Source organism: Rhinolophus hipposideros (genome assembly GCF_964194185.1).
Source record: "Rhinolophus hipposideros genome assembly, chromosome: 21".
In the NCBI taxonomy this organism is placed as follows: Eukaryota; Metazoa; Chordata; class Mammalia; order Chiroptera; family Rhinolophidae; genus Rhinolophus; species Rhinolophus hipposideros.
Genome location: NC_138067.1, coordinates 39323845 through 39351038, shown reverse-complemented (window position 1 = coordinate 39351038; position 27194 = coordinate 39323845). Strand labels below are relative to the sequence as shown.

General features: G+C 51.0%; 1 protein-coding gene across 2 annotated transcripts; it reads right to left on the bottom strand.

Annotated features, from left to right (window-relative positions):
• Positions 1 to 1457: 1457 nt before the first annotated feature.
• On the bottom strand, positions 1458 to 27145 carry AXL (AXL receptor tyrosine kinase). Of its 2 annotated transcripts, XM_081030585.1 has the most exons (20): positions 26565 to 26740; positions 25180 to 25402; positions 24753 to 24853; positions 24055 to 24231; positions 20143 to 20223; positions 19890 to 20005; positions 17002 to 17212; positions 16561 to 16700; positions 15761 to 15911; positions 15519 to 15545; positions 13569 to 13701; positions 13186 to 13277; positions 11239 to 11334; positions 10997 to 11074; positions 9419 to 9511; positions 8935 to 9056; positions 8231 to 8340; positions 5496 to 5655; positions 4904 to 5040; positions 1458 to 3277 (listed from the first exon to the last, which is right to left on the bottom strand). In XM_081030585.1, the coding sequence occupies exons 1-20, from the start codon at positions 26626 to 26628 to the stop codon at positions 2926 to 2928; spliced, it is 2664 nt and encodes an 887-aa protein (XP_080886711.1). In that variant the 5' UTR covers positions 26629 to 26740; the 3' UTR covers positions 1458 to 2925. The 2 variants fall into 2 exon arrangements, with proteins under 2 accessions (XP_080886711.1, XP_080886710.1); XM_081030584.1 differs by lacking the exon at positions 15519 to 15545 and having other exon boundaries at positions 26565 to 27145.
• Between the last annotated feature and the right edge of the window lie 49 nt (positions 27146 to 27194).

Sequence of the window (27194 nt, the reverse complement as noted above, 5' to 3'; positions counted from 1 at the left end):
AGTTGTAAAGGAAATCGCAACCTCTCCCCTTGATGGTACATCTCACAGGGCGCCTCTTTCCACGAACGTAGCTTGGCCGTCTTCTGTCTCTATGGTTGGTATTTCAAGTGGAACGGGCGCTCTGCACGCCACCATAGAGCCTTTCCCTTGAGGAAGACCTCCAGAAGTCCGCGGGTCTCTATCCCTAATCCTCTAAATTGCTCTTCAATAGATCTTGTTGTTTGGCGTCTGTAGTGACGAGCCCAAACACACAGGTTCGTAGTTAAGCCTCACGCTAATAAATGCAAACGCTACAGTTTCACTACAGTATCGAACGCTGCACCACCTGTCGCCTCCAAAGACACAAAACTTCTGTAAGACACACCATCGACATACACAATGCAAACGCCGGCTGCCCACGGAGTCTTACTTTAAGCCCACAAAAGCTATATACAACCCCTACTTAGACAAAGGCACAGACGACACAGATAACTAAATGACCGTGAGGTCAGATCAGATGCATCCATTCAGGGGACAATACACTATACTTCAGTGTAGATGCGCCCACTAAGGTCCGCATAGGCAGGCGGCATCAAATGATAAAGACACACAGGGCAGTGACACCACAAGCTTACACTACGGCAACCTAGACACGCAGGACCCACTCAGAAGCGGGACAGACACTCACGTGGGCGCGGAGGTTCCCGTCCAGACACCCCGCCCCTCGCCCACGTCCGACTTCCTTTCTCCTCCCAGCTTCTCACAATGATTCAGTCTTTAAAAGTTTGTGGCCCGGATTGAACTGTTCTCGGTTCGCCAGAACCGCCACCGGGGGGCGTCCGGGCGCTGCCAAGGGCTCTTCCATTTGCCCAGGGGCACACCCAGGAATGGGTGCCCACAGCGCGTGCAAAACACAGAGGGCTTGTCTTGGCAGGAGTTCCTTTGTGGGACAGTGATTATTGGCGGTGTGATGTGCCTGTGTTTCTATGTGAATCAGAACGTTTGGATCTGTGAGTATCTGTAGTACTCTCTCTGTCTCTGAGTATTAGTGTCACTTTTCTGTGTCTGTGTTACTCTAATTTCTTTCTGTTCTTTTCCTGGTGAGTATCTGCCTGTACCTGTGTTTGTATCTGTAGTTTTATGTGTCTCTGTTACTGTGTCCAAACTTCAGTGTCTGTATTTGTGACCAGGTGTACCTGAGTACCTCCACTAATTCATGTGTCTGTTAGCTTGGTGGGTGGGTGTCTCCATGTGACCCTGAGTGCCTATGTGCCTGTTCCTCACGAAGGGTTTCAGAGAGTCTGCATTTCTTTGTTTGCATGTTTGTTGTCTATGCATATGTTCATTTCTACCCTCTTTAGTGAGGGGAGAACGCCTAGACCATACCAAACCCTTCTTTTTATGGATGGGGAAACTGAGTTGCCAGGGAAAGGGACCACATGACTGCTGAGAGGAGGCAAAAAGAGAAGAGACAGAAGCATGGTTACAAAGTTTAATGTGATCTGAGCCCCTCTGGAGGCACCCGAGTCTACACTCTGTACAGGGGGCACGAGGGACTGGCTCAGGGGGGCAGCATGGCCCAAAAGGAGGAAGATTGTCCCCTGCAGAAAGGAGGAATCCCTAATGCATTGCACAGGTTTGAGGGGGCACACCCCCACATGAAGGGAGGAGGAAGCAGAGGTGGCTAAGAAGGAGAGGGTCACACAGAAGAAGACTACTCTAAGGTTAGAACCTTGGAATTGTACCTTAGAATTCTAGACGTTTAGGCCTTTAGAATCTTAACATTTGAAACTACAGTGCCCAGCATCTTAAAATTTAGAACTGTGGATTCTTGGACCCTTAACCAAAGTCTTAGAAAGTCAGAATACAGCGTAGAACCTAAAGGTGTACAACATTAGAAATGATTAGAACTTTGGTATATAGTTAGTCACACCCCGCTGTAGCGTCTTACACCTTAGATGCTGAGAATCCAGAATCTTGGACCAATAGAATCTAGAGTGCTTTGGAACATGGAACAGAACAACACTGGAATCTGACACTTTAATAATCTGGAATCTTGAAGCACAGACACAGAGAATTTAGGTTCTTCGACTAAGTCTTAGTCACATCTTAGAACATTAGACCTTAGAACCTCCACTTGTAAATTCTTAGAAGTTTTGAATTGCAGATTCTAGAATCTTAGACATTTAGGATCCAGAATCTCTTAACAAGAGCTTTGAGGCTCAAATGCCTTAGAATCTATAATTGACTATTACTGGAATTTGAGAACTTGAGAAGATAAAATCTTGAAGCTTTGTGATCTAGAGTCTTAGAGCCAGAGCATTTATACTCTAAGAGGCTTAGAATATCGAATTTTAGAATATTAGGCCTTAAAGCCTCCATGTTTAGAAGTGTAGAATTTTAGAATCTAGAATCTTACACCCTAAGGAAAAGAAAATCTAGAATCATAGAGTCTTAGATCCTAGACCTAGAATCTTAGAACTTTGGAACCTAAAAACTTGAGGGCTTTATCAAGAATCTTAAAACCAGAAAAATCTAGAGCCATTGAATCTCAGAGCTTTAGAATATAGGCCTTAGAACTACCATGTCGAGAACCTCAGCACTTTTGAATTAGAGACTTTGGGATTTCAGGTCCTTAGAACCAAAGACTCATAGCATCTTTAAAACCTAGACTCTTTTAATCCAGACTCTTTGAACCTTAGAATCCAGAATCTTGGAATATTAGACCTAGGAAGACCCTTAGGGATTGCAGTCCAACCCCTTCCTTTTACACATGGGGACACTAAGGTATAGCAAAGGGAGAGGATCTGTGTGGGATGGAAGTGGAATAGGTTGGAAGAGAGGGCTGCAGTCGGGGGGAAGGCCTGGAATGGGGAAGTAGGAGGAGTCCCCTAGTGGCAGTGCCTAGCTTGTGTCCTGAGAGGGAGTCTCATGGGGAGGGTTGTCTTAGGCTCCATCCTCCTGCCCTGGGGGTGCTGGGGAGCCCCTGTCAGCAGGCAGGGTGGGGCCGGGGGCTGTAGATGGGCAGAGGACATAGCGTCCAGCAGGATGGACCTCAGCCGCGGTGAGGCAGCTGCAGGAATCCTTAGGATCAGGCTGAGTTGGGGGGTCAGCTCCTCCAGCAGCTCCAAGTGGTTCAGCGTGGCTCCCACCCTCATCCATGTTGACATAGAGGATTTCATCAGGTTCCTGGGCAGGGGGCAGGGCCTTCAGCGTGTTCTCCAGATCTTCCCGCAGCTCTGCAAAACTTGGTCGGTCCTGGGGGTTTAGCTCCCAGCACCGGGACATCAGGGCATACCTAGGACAGCAAAGTGAGGAGGGGGTGGATTGAGCAGGGGCTTTGAAGGAGAGCATTCTGGGAGTTTGGGGGCAATTTAGGACACTCACGGGACCCGGGGCATTTCATGGGATTGGAGGGCACTGTAGCAATTTGGGGCCATCTCTGGGAATTGGGGGATTCTAAAGAGTTTCTGAGGGATTCCTGGGACACTCAGGAACTGGAAAGGGTCTTGGGAAACCTTTCTGGGTATAGGGTGATGTTCTAGTGAGGGTTTGCTAGAACAGAGCTTTCCAGGGTGGCTCCCCCCAAAAAGACTCTGGTATCAAAGACTTGCAAGCTATTGGTTTAAAATATGTGCTCAACTTCTTTGACATTTCTCCCTTCAAAAGATGGAGTCTAATTTCCCTCCCCTTGACTATGGCTGGACTTCGTGACTCAATTCTGACTCAGCATCTGTGACTGACGTGGCCTCTGAGACTAGCCTGTATAAACGGCACTGCGGCTTCCTCCTTGCTCTTTCTCTTGGAATGCTCATCTGCGGAAGGCCAGTCTCCATGTTGTGAGGAGGTTCAAGCAGCACGATGGTGGCGTCCACGTAGCAAGGAACTGAGGCCTCCTGCCACGGCCATGCAAGTAAACTACCTTGAAAGCAATCTAGTCGCAATCTCCAGATGGCTGCAGCCCCATCTTGACTGTAACCTCATTAGAGACCCTGATTCAGAATCACCCTGCTAAGCTGTTCCCAGACTCCTGATAGTCAGGAACTATGTGAATAAATGCTTATTTTAAGCTGCTGTATTTGGGAGTATAGATAACTAATGCACCAGCTATGCAGCCTTTGGTAAGTGATTTACCCTCTCTGTGGGCCTCAGTTTCCTCACCTGCAGATGGGAATAATAACGGTACCAAACTACCTCATATGGCCATGGTAAAGACCAAATGAGTTAATACATGCAAAGCACCTAAAACAGTTCCTTCTAGTAAGTTCTGTAGAAACGTTAGCTATTATTTTTACTCCCCAAAGCTCTTGGACCACCCTAGGAGGACCTAGGGAGTCTGCAGCCTCTGGCTGCCTCCTCCTGACCCAAGCAACATCTTCTCTTTACCCCCCAAATGCTGGATAAATATTCTGCTCGTCTGCGTGCCAAGAGATGACAAAGTTTCATAAGTACTGTCCTGAAGGAGCCTTGAGAACATCTCAGAGGAGACCTGAGAGTTTGGAGAAGCTCAATGTAACAACCTGAAGGGTTTTGCAGATGATCCTGGGTGTTGAAGGGGGAAGTGTGGGTGCTCAGGAGTCTGGGATGGATTAGAATTCTTTGGGAGTGGGGGTCTCCGAGGCAGAGTCCCCAGATAAGGTTGGGCAGTGATTTACTGGCCACGGATACGTGGCCGAGGGACCTGATCCCCCCTGCAGTCCGTGTAGAAGGCAAAGGAGGAAAGGAAGCGTTTTGCTAACTGACACCCCATGGGCTAGCGGTAGTCCTGTAGAGTGCTGTTGAGGCGGCCCGTGGGCTCCTTAACAGTCGGAGGGATTCTGTGCGGGTTTGAGAGGGTCCTGGATGTGTCAGGGCCTTGTGGGGTACTCGGGGCTTCGGAGTGAGATCTGGGATGGGGCGGGGGTGGGGTCCTCAGGGCCCTCACAGTCCATCCAGACAGTCCACAGGCTGCTTCAGGCGGTTCCCCTGGCGCAAGTAGTCGTAAATCTCGCTGTTCTCCACCCCCGGATATGGGGTTTGGCCCCGTGTGGCAATCTCCCACATTGTCACTCCGAAGGACCACTGTGGGGCGGGGATGGAGGAGAGAGAATTAGAGGGTCTCTCCTGCACAAAGACACCCCCAACACACAGGTTCATGGGTATACCCACACTTATGTGCACATGTGTACATAGCTATCTTTGTGGGTGCATGGCAGCTATTCACAGAACCTTTTTGGCACAGGTACACACTCGAGGTAATTTTTGTACGCACACAGACACACTTGCCCATGCATACATTTACACATGGTCTTATGTGTCACCCTCTACAGCCTGTCCTCACGTCCCATGTAGAACGTGCCTTCGCGCATACACGGGCCTGTACACATCCCAGCACGTCCACACCACCATTCAGTTGCCCACCACAGCCCTAGACATGGGGAATGCATGTGGACAGGCCACTGTGTGCCCAGGGGCCGTGTGAGATGAGTAGGCTACACCCTCCCTCTGTTCCCCACTCCTATGAGGGGCACACATACCACATCACTTTTACTGGTGTAGACGCGGTCAGCCAGGCTCTCGATGGCGATCCACTTGACTGGCATCTTGGCAATGCGTCCCTGGCGGTAGTAGTCCCCATTGTAGATCTTCTTGGAGAGCCCAAAGTCCGCCACACATACGGACATGTTCTCGTTCAGCCTTTCCGGATTGGGGAGAGGAACAGGGTCACGGCTTCGGCCCCCTCCACAGGAAGCCTGCCCTCACTTTCAGACACATCTCCATTTCAGGCTCTGGCTGTCCTGCTTGGGGGTAGGGATCTGTCTCCATTCCTTGCCCCAGGTCCAGAGGGAGCTGTGTTACTTCTTGTTTCCTCCATATAATGAGGGCGGGACAGAGGGCGACTGAGGGCTTTCCCAGCTCTGGCTTTTTGCCAGATTCTAGGTCTTTCCTAGGCTCCTTAGCTTTGATTCCCTGATTTAAAACCAAATCTGACTTCTTGAAGTAGACGATATATACAGAAACATGCACAAACCTTAAGGAAGCACACCCTTGGAACCGGCACCCAGATCAAGACGTTTCTTGAACTTTGTGGGACACCCAACAAGACATATCACACAGCAGAGAAAAAGAACAAACTACCAATGCACACACAACATAGACTAATCTAAGAAATGTCATGCTGAGCGAAAGCAGCTGAACACAAAAGAGTACAAAGTACATGATTCATTTATATGACATTTAAGAACAGATGACAGAAGTTGTTGTGACAGAAGTCCAGGAGAGTGGTTATCCCTTGTGTCCCTTGGGGGCAGCAACTGGGAAGGGCAATAGTGAGCCGGCCCGGGCCCGGAAATGTTCCTGTGGACCCAGTGGTGGTTGTTTACATGTGTCTATACATATGTAAACATTCATTGAGCTACGCACATAAGATGTGCATACTTTAGTGTATGTGAAATATACATCGATTTTTTTTAAAGAAGTAAACTTTATTCATTACAAACAACTCAATTGTGTACATCAATTTTTTTTTTAAGTATGAAAAAGAAACACATCACCAGCCCTCCCTTCCTGTAACTAGCCCTCCAAGGGTAACCGTGATCTTTATTTCTAAAAGCATGATTACTTTTGCTTGTTTTTGTGCTTTACGGAAATAGAAGTTTCCCTGATTCTTGCATCTGAGTTTCTGGGATTCTATTTTTTAAGACTTGATGATTTCTAGCCAGGATGATGGGTGTGGGCAACGACTAATCAGGAGAGACCCTGGAGGCCCCTGATAGGCCAGGAGTTAGTCTTTAATTGCTGGGTCCTGGGGATGCCCAGAGGATCATGGCATGGGGCAGAGAAGGGTAATGCATCTAGGCTGGTGGCTGTGGAGCACATGGGAGTCTTGGAGTTGCAGCCAGTTACTTGCCACCTTGGTAAGGAAGTATTTCAGTATCTTAACAAGAAAGCAACGGGCGCATAACAATTGATTTCCACTCTGATTTTCAGGGTCATTGTTACATTGGGGGCTTGACTAGGATGAGCCCAAATTACAGAAGTGAAGCAATTTCCATTTCGATTGAGTTTATTCAAACCTTTAGATCTACTTTCCCATTATCAGAAATACAGGGAACAAAGGAACAAGGCAAATGCCACCATAAGGAAAGAGACACACCTTATATACAAGACTACTGGTCTGGTCTCTTCCAAAAGAATACGCCATAAAAATATAAAAAGGTGGTTGGGGGGAGACTACTCCAGATTAATAGAGACCAAAGGGGTATAACAACTAAATGCAATATGGGGACCTTGACTAGATTTTGGTTCAGGGAAAAAATTCTCCTAAAAACCATTTTGGAGGGCAATTGGAAAAATTTGAATATGGATTGAATATTAGGTTGTATTACAGAATTACTGTTAATCATTTTCTTAGGTGTGATAACAGAATTATGATTATTTGGGCATAATTCCTTATTCTTAGGAGTTACCTACTAAAAATTTAAGGGTGAAGTGTCACTATCTTGGCAACTTACTTTCAAATTGTTGAGAGGAGAGAGAGAAACACAGAAGGGAGAAAAAATGTGGCAAAATCTCAACAAGGAGAGTATTTGGGTTTTGGTTGTACAGTTCTTTCAATTTTTCTGTAGGATTGGATTTTTTTAAATAAAAATTTGTGGGAATAAATAAATTCCCACATTCCCAAGGGTTGTGAACATTATACATTGTGTAGAAGATTCTTTGGTTCTCCAGCTCGCATTTCTATAAGTCCAACATTGTAATGAGACTAATATTCTAAACCTGTGTTTTTACACACACACACACACACACACACACCCCTTTACCATAGCCCAGGTCTGGCATATTTTCTGCTTGCCCATTGGAGAGTGGTTTGATCGCCTTATCTAACGTGGCTCCTCCCCAGGGGCAGCCCCAGGCAAGACTCAGCATGGAGGTAGACAGAAATAAAACTTAAATGTCACACCCTCATCAGTTGCCTTTGCCCTTTTGCATACCTCATGCTGCCCACTGAGCCTGCCCTCTTGACACCTCTCACATCCAAATACTGCTTTAGGATCTCAGTTCAGGGCCCATCTTCTCCAGGAAACCTTCCCCATGCCTCTTGCTGACCTCTCTATCCCAGTCCTGAGTTCTGACCTGTCTGAGGCGTGAGTGTGTGTGTGTGTTTGTATGTGTATGTCCAGGTCCTTCTTCCATCCTGGGAAGGAGGGAAGGTACTCCCTGAAGGAAGGGCGGGGGGTGGGGGGTGTCCCCTGGAAGGCTCGACACTCACATGCAGTTCCTGGCAGCCAGGTCCCGGTGTATGAATCTCTTGGTACTCAGATACTCCATGCCACTGGCAATGTCTGCCATGAACTTCACCAGCATCTGAGTGGGCAGGAACTGGGGGGCCAGGGCAGGAGGGAGTAGAGGTCAGCAGAGTCCCAGAGATCCATCCCTCCTCCTCCCTTTCCTGTGCGCGCCTAGCTCTGCCCTGCAACGCTTTTCCATGGGTCCAATAATTAAACCCCACCCCTTTGCAGCAAGGTCCTATTTAATCCCTCCTGCTTTGGTCTCCAATTTGATCTCCTACCGTTCTTGCCCTTGACATGCGCTCCAACCAGGGGCTTCCTTTCTGATCTTCAAATGACCAAGCTTGTTCCCACCTCTGAGCCTTTGCCTATGTTGTTCCCTCTGCCAGGACTGCTTCCTCCCAGATCTCCCTACCTCCCGCCAAGGAGCTCTTCATTCAAGGTCACCTCCTTGTCCATCCAAACTCATTGCCTGACCTCCTATCATTCATCCTACTCTATTTCCTCACGAGTATTCAAATTATCTTATTTATTTAACTTGTTTATTGCCTAGTCCTCCCACTGGCAGATAGCTCCATGAGAGCAAGTTCTTGGTCACCATGGTTTTCCCAGTATCTGAGCAGTGCTGGGTACCTAGTAGGTGCTCAGTTAATATTTGTAGACTAAACGATTAAATGCTCCTCACCACTGGCTGGTCCCCGAGCCGGGAATAGAGAAGGAAGCTGTGTAGGTCTCCATGTTTCATGAAAGGTAAGATGACCACAGGTGCTGGGAAGCCTTCACGTTCGGAACCCTGGAAACAGACACCTGAGCCCCCCAGGCAGCCCTATCACTCCACTTGGACAGAAGGGAAGCCACCCCCTCTCCCTGCTCTGTCTCTCCCTCCCCATCAAATCTAGCCTCCAAATTGTTGTGGGGGTGGCAAGGACCAAGCTTCAGAGAAGCCATTTCTAGCACTGTTCCCAGGGATGTTTCCCCAGCCCTCCTGGGGACCTCAGCTATTTCTGGGAAAGGTCAGAGGTCACATTCCAAGCTGAGGGAGAGAAGGAGGGGGTAGCTCGCTGACTCTGAGGGAGGGGGGAACAGGGAGCCCAGAGGTTTGATCTTCCCAGTGCCAGAGGGAGGGATCACCACAGTCCTGTAGACCCCCTAAGTCTGCCCTCCCTCACCGATGAGCCTCATGACGTTGGGGTGGTCGAATTCCTTCATACAGACAGCTTCACTCAGGAAATCCTCCAGCTCAGACCTTGTACAGATAGCAACTTGGGGGCGAGAGGAAGGTGGGTGAGTAGGAGGGAGAGAGGAGAGGAGAGGAGGGAGGACTCCCCCTCTCCACCTTCTCTTGCTCCATCTTCAAAAGTGATTAGTAAGTGCCAGGTGCTGTACTCAGCACTTTACATACATTAACTCATTTAATCCTCTTAGGCGCTAAAGATGTTTTAAAGATTGGGAAACCAAACCACAAAACAGTGAAGACCCCCGCCTGAGGGCACACACAACTTGCAAGTGGAATAGGCAGACTTCAAAACCAGGCAGTCTGGGTCCTTGTACACTGCTGGGCTATGTCCCAACACATTTCCATCAGCCCTGGGGAGCTCTATGATTATCCCAGTTTTACTGCTCAGAACACTGTCTCATAGAGGCAAAGTGACCTGTTCAAGGCCGTGCAGCTGGGATTCAAACCCAGGTCAAGAACATAACCTGATAAATAGGACGTGCTCAATAATGAATGAATGAGTGACTCCAAGACTTTAGTCCTTGTGATTCAGAAAGGATCACTCCTCCTTCACCTCCAGTCTGTCTGACCCTCTATGCCTCTTCCCTGTGTGGACAGGACTTCCTGCCCTGGACTTCCTATGTTGTGTGACCCTGGACTGGCTCCCACATGCTCTGATGATGTAAATAATATAGTCGCAGTTCACATTAACTTCATGTACTACGTGTACTATGTGACATCCCAGCATTAAGTGCTCTGTTTCACACCACCCTAGGAAGCAGGCACATTATGATCCTTTTTTCCACATGAGGAATGGGAGGCTCGGAGAGGAATAATAACTTGCCTGAGATCACACAGCTGATAAATGATGAAGGCAGGTGTATCTCATTCCAGACCTTTCCTGCTCTGCTATAGAGCACAGGGGGATGGCCCCTGAAAACTGCATTTCCCAGGCTCCCCTTCCTACTGGTTTCCTGTTGGAGTTTGCCAATGGGAAGCACTGATGGGAGATTGGCAGGTGGGCAGGAGGAGGGGAGAAACCAGGGCATTTCACCCTCTCCATTTCTGCTTCCAGTATTGCCTTGGCAGTGGCTGTGTCTCCTTTGTTTCAAGCTCCCACAAGGTTACCTGTAACTCTGTGATTCCTAAATCCTGCCAGATATCCCTGGCTGTGGGCTCTGGTAACACCACTTCCTCCCTCTGCCTTCACGCCTAGAGGTGGAACTGACATACTGCTCCAGCTAATCTCCAGATTGCCTCACTTCTCCCAGGTGTTCCTTTAGTTCTTCCTATGCTTTTGTATTAATCTTCCCATATTAAATTCCTTCTGTTGAAGTACCTGGCATGGACTCCGTTTCCTAGCTGCAAACACTGAGGTTCTGTGGTAAGGCTAATTTGCTCGTAACTTTTCTGCTCTTCTGCCTCCTTCCTTACAAGCATAAGGAAGAGGCCTGGGGCTAGGGGATGGGGTTCCACATGTATGTACAGAGATGGGGGTCCCATATGCGTGCACATGCGTGCATAGACTCACTCTTCATTGTTTTCACAGCCACTTTGAGGATGGAGTCATCCTGGTTGAGCTGGCCCTCCACCACAGCTCCAAACTCTCCTATGGGGGATCAGAGGGAGACGTGGACATCAGGGCGGCCCTGATGTGGGAAAGGGACTGCATTTCTTGTGGTTGGGTGGAGGTGAGGAAGTGAAGGACTTCATGGTTCAAGGGTATGTGTGTGTGTGTGTGTGTGTGTGTGTGTGTGTGCTGGGGAGACTCACCTTCTCCCAGGGTCTTCCCCAGGGCCACCTTATGCCGGTCTACCATCACGTCCCGTAGCTTCTCCTTCAGCTCTTCGCTGATGCCCAAGCTGTTTACTGCATGGGGGGAAGGGTGAACAGAACCATGGAGCTGGGCTGACATTCAAATGACACTTGCCATAAGGATTATACCCATTGTTAAAATATTTAAACACTGTTACACTCATTCAAAAATAGCTACTGCCCTGGGCACCCTTCTACCCTCACCCTAGCTCCTCCCCTAGACTCCCTGAACCTTTTCCCAGAGCAGCAACTAAAGGGTTAGAGATCGGCACATAATCTTGCACCAGTGAACATCCTGATTTGTCAGCAGCCTGCCATACCAGTCGTTAAAAATATTTCTTAACTTTTTATTGAAATATAACCTGCACAAATCATAAGTGAGCAGCTCAATGGATTTTCACAAACCAAACACACCAGTATAATTACCACCCAGACCAACAAGAGACCGTTACCTGCCCTCTCGGGGTGGCCACCTTTCTGACCTCTCTTTGCACAGATTGGCCTTCTCTGTTTGGGGATGTTTAAACATAGAATCACATATTATGTTCTCTTTTGTGTCTGGCTTCTTTCACTCGATGTGATGTCTATGAGACATGTCATGTAGTTGTGTGTCGTAATTTATTCATTTTCATTGCTATATAGAAACAGTTCTCAAACTTATTGGCCTCAGGACCCCTTTACATTCTTAAAATTATGGAGGACTGCAAAAACTTTTCATTTATTTGGGTTATGTATATGGATATTTTCTGTTTTCAAAACTAAAATGAATTGATTTTTAAAACACAAGAATACACAAGCACATGTTCCATCAACCAACAGTGATGACTTCATCATACATTGGGAAGCTTCTGGAAAACTCCATGGAATGCTTGTGAGAGAATGAGAGTGCAAAAGGGCAAAAAGCATCTTGGTATTAATGAAAATAGCTTTGACCTCATGGACCCCCTGCAAAGGCCTCGGGGATCCCCAGGGACTGGATCACACTTTGAGAATTGCTGCTGCATGCTATTCCATTAAGTTAGTATGACCTCCTCGTTTCTTCTTCCTTCTCCTCTTAAATAAATGTCTTTTCCAGTCCCTTCCAATATCTCCCTGGGGCCTGGAAGCCTTCTCACTATGGGTTAGCAAGAGACCTAACTCTGTCCCTTTGCTGGATTTAAGTTTACCAACTGAAAAGATGAAGAACTTTGACTGGGTGGCCTCTGAGGTCCCTCCTTGGCTGGGACCCTCCATAATTCTGCAGTCCTCTAACAGAAAGCCTATAGTTCTAAGATTCTATGATTTTCAAGTTCCCAAGGATCTCTGTAGTACTGAGCCTATACATTTTTAGACCAAGATCTATTCTACCTTTCTAACAGTGTATAATTCCAAGAGGTAGTTAAGAAGATGGACTTCAAAGAGAAACTGCCTGGATTCGAATCCCATGTCTTCAACTGAGAAGTTGTGTGGTCTTGAACAAATTTCTTAGCCACTATATGTCAGAGTGCCCTCATCTCTGAAGTGGGGGGAATAACCTAACTTACTGGGTTATTGGGAGGATTAAATGAAGTGACATGTGTAGAGCGCTTAGAAGAGTGTCTGTCACATGGAAGTACTCGGATTGGCTGTCATTATCAACATCATAATCATCTCATCATCATAATCTTCATTGTCATCATCCTCACCATCACATTGTTCTAAGATCCTACGGCTTTGAGGTTTGGTTTTCTAAGATTTACTGTGTCTAAGATTCTATTAGTCTAAGGTGCTGTGTGGTTCCCCAATTCTGTTGTTCTTAGGGTCTGTGGTTCTAACACCTTAGCATTCCAAGGCCTTCAGAAACTTTGGGTCAATGCATCTACAGAAGCCTCAAACTCTACACTCATTATTCCAAAATCAGCGCAGGGAGGCTTTCAGTTCACTTACAGGTGGCTTCAGTGGTCCGGCGACTGTAGGACTTGCGAACACGGTACCTGACCACCAGCTCGCCCCTCTCCACTGTTGGTTCAAACACTTCTCTGAGGGAAATGGGGAGGAGGTGAGGGCAGGGCAGAACCGTGTGGAACCCTCTCCTTCCACTAGCAATGAAAGCAAGCACCATCCCAACCCTAAGCCCTGTCTGCCCTCTCCTCTAACGTTTGTTGAGCATGTCTTGGACAACCTCCTGCCTCCCATTCATTCCCCAGACCCTTGCCCTCACTCCAGTACTTGGTGTTCTCCTCTTGCACTAGTCTCCTCATGGTCTCCCCATCTCTGGCCTCGCCATCCCAGTCCACATTCGCCTCCCTACCCATGGAGTTCCAACTCACCCATAGCGAGTCTCCTTCTTCCGCCGGTGGACAAGGAACAGGGTCAAGATGAAGACACACGCAGCAGCCACAACGGCTCCCAGCAGTACATACCACCAGGGCCATGAGAAGGCAGGGGCTGGGGGTTCACTCACTGTCAGGGGCACAGGGGACAGGTCATGGCTGAGGTCCTTGTCCAGCTCTTTGGGACCCAAGGGGGTGATGTTGGAGGGAGGCAGATGTGGACATATTGGATGAGGCCTGTGATAGGTGCATTCACATATCTGGGGAGACTGGGCTGGGCTGGGCAGGGCATGCAAAGAATATGACTGAGCATTTAAAGTAAGAGCATGAAACTGATAGGATGGGTCAGGGGAGTTAAGAATGGATGGACACTGGAGGAGTGTGTGATGAGTGTGGGATGAGAGTGAGGGACTCATGTGTAATGGGTTATGAGTATGCAAGGAGGGATGGGTGAGCATGGGATGGATGGGGGTAAATCTCCAATAGTATAGGAGTGTGCGATATATGTGATGATTGTACAAGGAGGGAGAACTTGGGTGTCAAAAACCAAGTGAGTAGGGGAGAGAATGCATGCAGTGTAGGATGGGTACATGAGGCATGCACAATGAATACGCAGGACTGTGAGGCTCCTGGGACAAATGACCAAAGAGTATGTTTGAGGAGTGTGCGATGACTATAGAAGTGTTTTCATAAAGCAGGGAAATAGAGTGAAATAAATGTGCAAAGGGGTGTGGTGTGAAAAGGAGCGTGTACAGAGTGGCAGGGTGGGAGGAGTTGGGGACACGTGAATGAGGAGTATACGAGTTTTAGATACAAGGAGTGAGCAGTGATTTGTAAGGATTAATTTTGGTGTGAGAAGAGTGTGCAATGAGAATGTAAAAGATGTGGGAAGGGCAGATGAGGAGCAGGGGATGAATGGAAAGGGTTTGCAAAAAGGGTGGAGTGGGTGTGTAAGGAATGGCGAATGGGTATGTGCTGAGTGTCAGGAGGTGGGTGGGGGTGCATGCAGAGAGAGTAGGATTGGCTAGGGGTGAGGGAGTAACATGTAAGGAGTGTCAGGTGAGTACACAAGGAGAGTTGTAGAGTGTGGAATAGTGTGGACTAAAAGTTTTCAGAGCTTGCAATGTGGGGTGGATGGTGAGTATGTAAAAAGTGGAGTTTGTGAATGAGAAGTTTGGGCATGCATTGGGTTTGGGAGGCATATGAGAGGAATAAAGGATTATCATGGGATGACCATGAAAGTAGGGTGGGTTAGTGTGGAATGGGTAACATTTCTTTATGCAAAGAAATGCAGGAAGGCATGTGAGGAATATGTAAGGGTAACAATGAGTTACAAGAGATGGGCTGCAATAGTGTTAGGAGGGTACAATGGGTGTTGGAGGAAGGTTTGAAAATTGTTGAGAAATATTTGAGAGGGATGAAAGTGAAGGGGATAACTCATCTGTTGGTCCATCCATCCATCCATCCATCCACCCACCCATCCATCCATCCATCCAATTCCATCCATCCGTCCATCCGTCCATCCATCCATCCATCCATCCATCCACACATCCACCCACCCACCCACCCACCCATCCATCCATCCATCCATCCATCTAATTCCATCCATCCATCCATCCATCCATCCATCCATCCATCCATCCAATTCCATCCATCCATCTGTCCGTCCATCCACACACCCATCCATCCATCCATCCATCCATCCATCCATCCATCCATCCATCCAATTCCTTCCATCCATCCATCCACCCACCCATCTACCGTCTGCTGAGTACCTACAGTGTACAGGCACCTCCATCAAGGACCACACAAACTCAAGAAGTAGAGGATTAGAGTGATGAGTTTGAGAAACAGGAAAGAGATGTTCAGAGATTATGTGTGTGGTGATGGCATCCTCACTGGGTGTTGAATGAAGAGAGGGAGGAGAGGGGCTGCGAAAGCCCTTACCCAGCTGGTGCACTGGCTGTCTTTGCCCTGTGAGGAGAAGAGACAGAGGGAGGACATGCTGAGGGACAGCAAGTCTGGTGTGACGCGGGTGAAGGAGTGAGGCTCTCAGTAAGGTTCCAGAGAAGGAACAGAGCCTAGATTGGGGTAACACTGACAGTTGCAGAGGGCAAGTCAGGGGCCTCTGGGAGAGACAAGGTCTTTGTGAGGAGGTTGAAGGGGGCTGAGCGTGGCTTTGTGGTTACCTGGGCGCCAGGGCTCCAAGGGCACAGGGAAGCTCCAGGGTCCATCCCCAGAGGCAGTGTAGGCTGCCACACACACCGTCAGGTTGGGCACAGTCCTGTCCTCCCGCAGCTCCAGGGTCACCTCTTGCTTTAACCCTATGTCCATTAGTACCTAAGACGTCCAGATGTGGCATCAGGGTAGAGCCCCAGGCCCCTAACTCTTAAGCCTTCACCCCCGACCTCAACTCCCCATCTTTCTCAAAGCCCTCTCCTCATCTCCAAACCCTCCTCCCCTACCTCTTCCTACCCTTCATTCACATCCCCCTCCTTTCATCTCCGTGCTCCAACCCCGTGCCCCCTAGGAAAAGACTTTGTCTCATGCACTGCCGTGTCCTCACGTCCAGCACAGTGTGTGGTGCTCAGTACTTTTGTTGAAGAACTGAATTCTCATCCTTTCACCCTCATCTCCCGATCCCCTTCTAATTCCCACCCTCTTACCCACCCATCTCTCCACTCTCAAGGGGGCTGTTCACTCCGGACCTTTGTGCAAATTAGACAAAAGTACCCCTTCCTCAAGATGCTATACAACTATCTGCTGTAAAATCGTCATAGTAAGTACATATGTCTACGGAACAACTTTTTCATTGATTCGTAAATAGCCCATTCCCTAACCCTCCCCTGCACCCCCTTAAGCTCCCCACAATGTGCTCTCCTAGGCATAGTGCAACCATGGACTCCCCAATCTGCACAACTGTCCATGTCTGCCCTGTCAACTTCTCCTCCACACCTCCCTCGTCCCCACCCCAGCTGGCAACACCCACCTCGGGGGTGTCCTGGCTTCGATAGGAGAGCCGGTACCCTAACAGGGTGCCCTGCAGGGGTGCCATGGGCTCCTGCCAACGCACGAGGGCTTGGCTCCCATTCCGCACCGCGCTAACATTCGCAGGGGGACCTAAGGGCACTGGAGAACAGGGAAGAGGTGAAGCTGGCACCCCTACCTCTTCCTGACCCCCGCCCCTGTTCCCAGGAAGTGGGGGGCGGTGCGCAAAGGGCATGCGCGTGGGCAACTCGTGCTGGCCTCCCAAGAGAGGAAGCATAGGGATGAGGTTCAGGAGAGCTTCCAGGAGTGGGGGACTGGATGGGAAGCAGGTGGAGGCCACATGGGGTAAATGGGTGAGAGGAGATGTTGGGAGTGCCACTGATGTGAGCAACATTCAGCAGGGCAGAGGGCAACCGTCTCCCCCCCACCAACCCCTTCTTACCTCCCTCCGGCGTCTCCACGGGAAGCCAGTGGGTCCACGATGAGGGGCCCTGGCTGCTGGCACATTCCACCCGGATGTGATAAGGGGTGTGAGGACGGAGGCTGCCCAGCCGAAGTTGGTGAGGGGGAACAGACGCTTGCAAGGTTAGAGGCTCCTCTGGGGGGTCTGGCTCTCCCAGCCTTATGCCCACCCCGTCATCTGACAGTACAGCCTGGGGAGAGGAAAGGGGCATGAGGACAGGATGGCAACGCAATTACACGAGGCAGTCACACAGTGCTGCATGGTGGTGGTCCTAGTGTGACTGCACAACTTTGCAAGGAGGTGTGTGTGTGCATGTGTGTGCATTGCAGCTTCATGCTAGCGCCACATGGGCATCTGCATTCGCAGTAAGGAGACCACCCAGCTGCATGACGTGGCTCTGCCATAACTTGCAAAAGCCACCTCTGGCAAGATGGGCCCTTTATGAGCCTCAGTTTCCTCACCTGTAAAATGGGGTAACAACAATAACTCCCTACTTCATAGGATTGACTGAATTGATGCTTCTAAGCATTTTTAAAGCAAATATGTATGTATGTATGTATGTATGTATGTATTTGGGAATATTGGGGACCAGTGTGTTTCTCCAGGGCCCATCAGCTCCAAGTCGTTGTCCTTCAATCTCGTTGTGGAGGGCGCAGCTCAGCTCCAAGTCCAGTCGCTGTTTTCAATCTTAGTTGCAGGGGGCGCAGCCCACCATCCCATGTGGGAACTGAACCGGCAACCTTGTTGAGAGCTCGTGCTCTAACCAGCTGAGCCATCTGGCTGCCCCCAATGCTTCTAAGCATTTAGAAGAGTGCCTGTATATATATATATCGAGTGTTTGTCATTATTAGTATTTTCTGTGTGTGTGTGAGTGTGTGTGTGTGTGTGTGTGTGTGTGTGTGTGTTTGTCTGGCAACAAGTGTCCAATTCCACATATCCTGCACCATGGCACAGCCTGGCATACCCATCTGGTCCCCAGGAACAGCATGATCAGGATGGCAGGGCCACAGCTGGGGAATACATCTGTGCAGCATGTGAAATGGTTTGCACATCACATCAGCAGCTAACATTTCTTGAGTACTAACTATGTGCCAAGCATTCTGGTAAGCCCATTGTTGGGTGAACTCATTGACTTCTTACCACCAATTTCATTTTTCATTCCCACTTTACAGATGAGGAAACTGAGGCCCAGAAAGGTTCAGCCGCTTGCCCAAAGTTACACAGCACCCACATGTGGAGATGATACCATCCTGAGGCCTGGGGAGAAGGTGGGTAGATGGTGGGTAGCAAGATGCGGGGGAGAGGCTGTCCCATGCCTGCTCTCTAACCCACATGACAGATGGGAAGAGGAACCTCTGCTGGGACAAAGGGGACAAGGATGAAGACAATCAGTCTCCCTGTGCCCACTTCCACTTCCACTTCTCTTTTTCCTGGGATGCCTGTGACCCTCCAATTCGAACCTTTCAGCCCCAGGCCATGCACATCAGGAAGTGAGATCTGCAAAGGGAACAGGGCATACTTCTGCTTTCCTCGGACACTGGATGGGTGTGGGGTGGAGGTACAGTTGATGCCTGACCTGGGATTTGAGGTCTCCCAAATCAGCCCAGCCTCTGGGATTGAATTGGTTTCATCCTTTTTAGTCACCGAGGAAGGCTTGTCACTTTCCCCCCTTGGACCTTGGTTCCTTACCTTGAAAATAGTAAGATTGATAGCCACTACTTCCTAGGGTTACTTTCCTAAGGTGAATGAGGTTGTGTTCAGGGCACGAAATTATAAGAAAGACAGCTCCTATTTAATCAAGCACTGGCTCTAAACAGTCTCTAAGAAGGTAAGGAGCACCGTTTGGGTCTGGAGAGCCAATGGTTTGAATCCTGCCTGTGCTACTTCCTGGCTGTGACCTTGGTCAAGTTGCTTAACTACTCTGAGCCTTAATTTCTTCATCTGGAAAATGGGTGTAAACATAGATTGTACTTCACAAACACACGAGGAGGAGTGCATGAAGCCGTAACACAAGGCCTAACACACAGTTGACAGTCAATGAAAGTTGGCCATTGTTATTGTCATCTCCCATCATAGGCACTATTCCACCCTCACTCCAACTTCCAAATTACAGAGAACTTGAAGCCAGAACTGGACCTCGTATTGAGAGAGCTGTGTGTGTTTGCTTTTCTCACTCTAGAGGAGGAGCAACTTAGGTGCAGAAGATTGGGTCTGGCCCATTTCAGCTGTCAGGTAGTTTCAGCAAAAATTCCCTTCTCTGTCTGGCTCTGAGTTAGGCAATGACTGAGACAGCCTCTGATGACTGAGACAGCCTGGGCCAGCCCTCCCAGAGTCCAGTGGGGAGACAGACGTCCCCCCAGACAATGACAACCCAGAGTGGTCAGGGCTGGGATGGGAGAAGCACAGGGCTGGGCGTATCCAGAGGTGACAGAGATGGCTCTGGGCCCTGCTATCTCAGGGCTCCCATTCTGTCTAGAGTAGATATCACTAATACCTAAAAAACAAAAATGAAAACAGCTAATAGTTTATTACACGTTTCCTATGTTTCAGATGCTATTTTAAGTTTATAACTTGCATTTATTCATTGAATTCTTACAACAAGCCTATCAGGTAGGTATTACCATTATGCCCATTTTATAGATGAGAGAACTGAGGCCCAGAGAGGTTAAGTCACCTGCCTAAGCTCATGCAGCTAGCAGCTGGTGGAGCCAGGATTTTAACCCAGGACATCTGATTTAAACCAAGGCTCTACTGTCTCTTAACACATGAACGGGTGGGCAGGGGTGGTTTCCCAGAGAGAGGCTGGGAGTTTGTGGGTGTGGCTGGAAGGGGGGCTGAGATTGAGGTAAGCAAAGTCTGAGTTTTACCTGCAGGGTGCAGTGGGTGAGGGGGTAGATGCCACTCAGACCTGGGGTCCAAGCCACTTCCAGCTCTGTGGGCCGGCTGGAAACCAAGTGGAGGTCGCGGGGCCGCTGGGGGAGCACTGTGGAGATGAGGAGAGGGACTGACTTGGAGAACCTTTATTCAAAGTTCCCCACCTTGCCCTTCCCCCCAGCTCTGACCTTTGATCCAAGCGCCACACCCTCTGACACCCAGTTTCCCAGATCCCTTTTCTGTCACCTGTGATGGTGGCTGTGCGGGATGTGGTGATTCCCTTGGCATTATGGGCTTCACAAGAGAAAGAAGACGTCTTGTTCAGGCCTGGGGAGTCATATGAGGGAGTGGCTCAGTGTCAGAGAGGGGAAGGAGCAGTTCCTGGGCCACCCCCTACCATGCCCATGCCCTGCTTGAAAGGGTTGGTCCAGCCCACAGGGGTACCTGCTTGGAGGGAGAGTGTGGGATGGGGAGACGATGTGTTGGGAACAGGCTTCCATCCCAAACACAACAACAGGCCTGGGCCTCAGCCCTAACGCCCCACCACATAGACACACATACATGCACACACACACAGGCACACACACGCGCACAAATAGAGACCTGCGCACACAGACATGAATTCACTCACAAACACATACTCGTACACATACGCAGGTACACACACATGTACATACACACTTATGCACAGATAGAGACACACGTACTACATACTCATACATACCCATACACACACTTAGCAACACACCCACACACCAAGACACGCATACTCATATGTATCCACATAGACACACACAGATACACAATTATACGTAGGCACACACACACAGAAACACATGTACGCATAGATATGGACACATATACTAATATACAGTTGGACACATAGACACACACAGAAACACATACTCACATACAGAAACAGGCTCCTGGCTAGACACATTGACACACACACGCAAAGACAAACATAGAGGCATATACACTGAACAGACACTTAAGAAATAGGCCCTCAGGGGTGAGTGTAAATATAGAGTAGAGGTATTTATTCATTTATAAGCTCGGCTCCTACCCCACACCCCTCACCGACTCGGTCACTCTGCTCAGTTCTAGCCACACACACACATACACACACACACACACACACTCGCTGTCTGGGTGACCCGATGAAAGGAGGACCACGTCTTAAGTCTGTATGTGAGACTGAAGTTCTGTGCCTGTCGGTATTTCTGTGCCGGTGTGTCTGAAGTCTGTGTGTGGCTGTGGATATTGGGAGCTTGCGTATGTCTCTTGTGCTTGTTCTGCGCGTGTGTGCCTGTGTTCCCACCACCACCGTCTACCCGCAGACACAAAGTTTCCTATTCTTAGTCAGCAGAGGGAGTGGAAGAAGGGAAAGTCGGCAGAGGCCGGAAGGGGGTGGGCAGGGAAGGTCCTCAGCTCCTCTGCCCAGACGCCAGTTCCCAGCCAAGGTCAGGTGCCCGCCCGCAACCCCCGCAACCCCCGCTGCCCGGGGGAGGGACATGACAGCCCGGGGCAGGCTGACAGCCCGCGGGGGCAGGGAGCCTGGGTCTTGTCCAGGCACCTGGCACGTGGGGACCCGGCAGGGTCACTGCAGGGGAGCTTCCTCTGCCCACTAGAGGAGCCCTGGGCAGGAGGAGGGTCCTGGAGCCCAGTCCTGTTCCAACCGCAGCATTCCTGCCCCCGCATGAGTGAGTCACCAGGAGCCCCCCCTTCCCTGCGCACTTTCAGCTGGCCTTGTGGGGCACAGCCCAGGATCCCCCTCCCCAGGCCCCAGCACCTTGAGGGAGAGAGAGAGAGAGAGAGAGAGAGAGAGAGAGAGAGAGAGAGCAGGGACAAAGGGGTCTGGGACCCCTCCCCTCCCTTCATGACTGGAGCAGATGCGCTTTCCAGATGCACTGTCCAGCTCCCCTCTGCTCCTGCTGCTCCCCCCACCCGGTGCTTTTTCCGATGGAATGAGAGGGATAGAAGGAGAAAGGGGGCATGTACTGAGTCAGACTGAGGAACAGACGCACACAAACGGATGAAATTCCCGGAGACAGCCCCCCCCCACACACTTAATGAATCACGCTTAACACAGAGTGACTGTTATTGGCACAAAAGCAGAAAACGCAGCACTCGCTAAGCTCCATGCAGGGCTGATGCTCTCACACATAGTGACACATAGACACTCGGTGACTTACATGTATACACCCGGGCTGACAGCGACACATATACAGGAAGAGACACAAACATAAACACACGATCCAAGGTGTGTACATTGACTACAAACACCTCGCAAGATAGTACACACCTAGGCCGCTGCGGACGGACAAACACACCTCCCCGCATATTGAAATGCACACAGCCGGCGACAATCATACCTTGAGGCTGAGGTGGACAAACAGCTGCACACCAGGGCCCGAAGAAGTTAATGTGGGTTTGCTGACACACAGCACAGCCCAGCCTTCAAACCACAGCTGGACAGACTCAGGGTGCTTCAGACACATTCACCGACATGCCGACTAATACAAAAGCACACACGTAGGGTTACGGCAGACACACACGTGTGAAGATGCCGCCATGTGCGCACAGATGGCACAGACACACACCTACACACGGGCTGCTCAGCGCCCATGTTCATCCACCAAGAGGCCACTAGGGCCAGACAGAAGGCGAAGGGTGCTGTTACTACACGCTGTGAATCTCACACACACACACACACACACACGCACACACGCGCACACACACACACACACACACACACACTGGCAGCCCTGAAAAACTTAGAGAGACATACAATAACGATAGATACTATAAAAACAGATACAGTGGGACAGATACCCAAACTGACAGAAACATACCTAATCACACACACACACTCACACACGTGCACACACAGAAACAACCACAGAAGCTACCCTCTCTAAGACACACCCTCATGCAAAGAGGTTGATGCTAACAGACACTGAGACACACGGAGAGGGACATGGACACACACGGCTTCCCCCCGCCCCCCACACACACACCAAGACAGCGCCACCACACAGTGGTACCTGTGGTGCCCCCCCAGCCCCCGGTTCTCCTTCCTAGGATGGTGTGGGGGAACCAGCCCCCTCCCCCACCCCCACTCCAGGATCCTACCAGGCTGACTCAGGCCCCAAAGCCAAGGCCCTGAGTCACCTTTCTGGGGGTTGACATGCTCACCACCGCTTCCTTGCACACTTAGGGCCCCTGGAATGCTGGGAATGTGGGCACCTCCCTCTACCCCAGGAGACCCTTGGTCAGAAGTCCCCTCCCCATCCCAGCAGATAGAAGAGCAGGTTGGGGATGATGGAAGCTGATACCCTTTGGAGTCCAGCCATTTCCTTCTGACTGACTGAGCCTCACCCTTCTATGTCCCTCTCTCCTGCCTCAGTGAGGGGGAACCCCTGCTACTTCAGTCCCCTAGCACTGCCTCTGACCTCTGTGTGACCCCAAGCTAGGTCCTGCCTCATCTGTGTGGTGTGGAAGGAGATGGTTACCCTGAGGCTGGAGTGACCCTGCCTGGGGATGGTTACCCTGAGTGGCAGACCTTCCTGTCCTGTCTCTCCATCTTGGGTTACCCCTGAGGTCTGTCCCTTCTTGTGTCCCTGGTTTTCTTTCTCTCTGTAACTGTTGTTCTCTGTCTCCCACTTTCTCCCCACCCTTTGCTTCGGGCTCTGTCCCAGCAGTGGGGCCCTTCAGTGACAGAGGTGGGCAGGTTGGGGGAGATGGAAGAGAGGAAGGCATGGTTGATTCCGGTGCCCTGCTTGGGGTCAAGGGCTGACAAAGGACCATTAGGCCCGCAGACAGTATGGGCCACGGAACAGCTCAGAGGAAACCCAGGACAAAGAATTCTATTCAGAGAGAGGCTGGGGTAAATGGAGGGAAAAAGAGCAGAGACACAGAGAAACCAAGAGAGATGGAGAACAGAGACACAAAGAGATGGAGAAAGCATACAGAGAGAAGAGAGGAGGTAGACGGGGGCAGAGATGCAGAGGCAGACTCAGAGACAAAGAGACACAAAGGGACAGAGACAAACCACAGAGGGACAGACAGACGCACACAGGCATGAAGGGCTCCCTTGCTCCCCACTTCCATCCTTCCCAGGCCTCTACACTGACCTGGCCATATCTGCAGCCTCACCTGGAACATGCAGTACGTGCTGGAGGCCGTGGCCCGTGGCCGGCGTCAAAGGGACAGCGTCCTGGAGCCAGAGTAGGTCCACGGGCTCTGGAGGTCCCTGGGCCCGGCAGCTCAGGTTAAAGGGGGTGTTGGCGGCCACAGTCCTGTCCTCAGGCTCCTCCAGGAAGTAGGGCAAGCCTGGGTGGGGGGCGGTGGTAGAGACCGGGATCCCTCTGAGCCCTACGGGTGTCTGTTTCACTGCTAAGCTATTGGAGGCTGTAGGGTCTTTAACCCCTATATCTGTCCCCTCAGGTCTCTGTCCCCAGGACACATGATCCCAATACCTGACTTCCCCCCACCAATGTGGGATCCCCAAAATATGTGATCCCTTCATGTCTCTTTTCCAGAATGTCTGACTTCTAATTTTACCAACGAGGAAGGGAGGCCCCTGGGGGTGAGGGAGAGGGTTGTCGTGCCTCTGACTCTTTAACTGATTCTAGAATGTCCTACCCCAACCATGGCTGACCCCAGGACATCCAACAACCCCCAAGATGTCTTCTTCCCCAGGACGTATAATTCCACCTAGCCCTGCCCCCCTGCCCCTCCAAGATCTCTGAGATTCCTAGGCTGGATGTCCCCAGGGAACATGCTGAATCCTCCAGCACCTTCAGACCTCTCGGGATTCCTGACCTCCCATGACCTCTGAGCCCAGGGCTCACCCTCCAGCCCGACATAGCCAGGCTGGGACACGAAGGTCCTTCCTCCCAGGACCACCGCACACTGGTACCATCCCGTGTCCGAGAGCTGCAGGGACGAGATTCTGACAGGGACAAAGGAGGGACAGAAGGGTTCAGGTTAGAGCTGGACACTGGGAGGGGGTCATCGGAATGGAAAGAGGGGGACCTGGACTGGAAACTCATGAGAGCTAAGAAGTGGGCACTATAATTAACTCATTTTACAGAAGAGGAAAGCGAAACCCAGCATTACGTCACATGCTCAAAGCCACACAGCTATTGAGTAGCCAGGCTCGGGTTCTAAATCAGGTGGAGCTCCTACAGGTGACTTTTCACCCACCATATGATGGATGTGGGGGCACAGGGGTCAGGGGGGACGTAGGGCATGACTGGTCAGGGAGAAATTGGTCACCTGAGTTGGCTGATCACTTTCCAGTCATCCTCTCCATCTTCGTCCAGGGGCACTTGGATCTGGGTGCTGTCCACCAGCTCTAGGACCTGTTCATCCCGAAGCCAGGTCACCTCAGGGGGATCCTCATGAACCAGGAGCTCACACTGAAGGGCCCCCATGAGTCCCCGGGCACCAGTGATGTTCCCCGGGCTCCCTACGAAGGGGTCCACCTCCGCCTGTGAGCCTGCAGGGAGATGGGGAAGAGTCAGCGTAGGAGCCCCCACTTCCCTCCACTCCTCAGTTCCAGCCCTCCTGGCCTGCCTAAGGCTGCCAGGACCCTGCTAGGCCTTTAGGCCCACATAGTTGTAGAGTGACCTCAACGGGGGGGTGGAGGGAGGAGGTTTTGAGGGGAGGATGGGAGCCTTCCCAGGAGACTGGGGTCCGGCCTCCATCCTTGTCCAGCCTCCATCCTTCAGTGTTGGGAAGTAGGCCCGGGATCTGGCAGCCTCCCACGCTCCAGACTGCCTTCAGGGCCAGCCCTTGCCCCCCCCCGCCCTCTTTTAGGGTCTCTAGAGGCTTGACAAATCAGGCTGGTGAATGGCGGGAAGAAAAGGGAGAGAGAGAGAGAGAGAGAGACAGAGACAGAGACAGAGACACAGAGACAGAGACAGAGAGACAAAGAGACAGAGAGACAGAGAAAGTCGGGGCCACTGGGAATCAGAGACAGAGAGACACGGAGAGAGAGCGGAATGAGAGCTGAAGAGAGAGACACCCCAGAGAGGAAAAAAGTGGGGAGAGAGACACACAAAGGGAAACAGAGACTGAGAGAGACACTGATAGAGACATCTAGAAAATGGGGAGAAATAAAGACAGAGACAGGGAGACAGAGAAAGAGATGGCAGAGCTGGAGCCAGGTCCAGGCACCCCACTGCAGAGATGGAGCAGACAGAGACAGTGGTGGGGCAGCAACAAGTGGAGGAGTGACTGTACCAGGATTTTCCCTAGGGTTCTCAAGCCCTCCTCACCTCACTGTCTGACTGAGTGCTCCTTTCTGGAACATTCCTTCCCTCGCAGCCCCCATCTCAGACTCTTTCCCCAAAGCCCCCCATTCAAGTGCAGCTCCCACCCCTGCCCTCAGCTTCTCCTGTGTGTCTATCTTTCTGTGGGTCCATCTCTTCCCGTCTCTGACCTTCCTAGTTTCTGTTTCTTGTCCCTCTGTTCCTCTCTTGGAACCCCTTCTGTCCCCCTGGTCTCTCTGGGTTTGTCTGTGTCTCCCTGTTTCCCTCTGTTGTCCCAAGGAATTTCCCTGAGCCAGCGCAGGACTCACCTGCCATCCAACCCCCTCCTCTCCCTTCTGCCTCAGCCCCTCCACGGGTGGTCTTCCCCCACAAGCCCCCATCACTCACCCTTGGGGACCACGCACCCCCAGCAGCACAGCGCCAACCACAGGGCCAGCGGGACCCTGCCCATCCTCCTGGCACCGCGCTCCTGGCTTCTCTGCCAAACTTTTCTCAGAAGTTGTTGGGCACACCGTGGGGGAGGGGGCAGGGCCGGGCTGTCCCCGGCCCTCCCCCCAGCTCCAGGCTCCCCGGCTTTGGCACTGTCCGACTGGCAAGGCAGGGACGCCTCTCGGCTCCTCTTGGTGGCTGCCTTCCTGCTCCTCGGCCTTTTCTCTCCCTCCCAGATCTCGTCAAACCTTTTCTCCCCCGCCCCCGGTTCCCCCTGCCTCCGCCCACCAGGCCTGGAGCCCAGGGGACACCTGGACTTTGAGGGGTTAAACTTAGAGAGAAGAGGACCAGCGGTCTTAAAGGGGCCCCGAAGGGAGGCTGAGGAAGAGAAGGGGCCCTGGTGGCTGCGCCCTAGGTCTGGGCCAGCTGGGCCAGCGAGGCTGGGAGGCTGTGCGTCTCTCCACCCGGCTCTGGGCGCTGTCCCTCTGGGCTCTCTTGGTGTCCCGTAAACATTCCTCCAGAACTCCACTCCCCTCTCAGCCTGTGTGAGCCCCCCCTCCCGGGCCTCCACCCCTAGCCCAGCCCCAG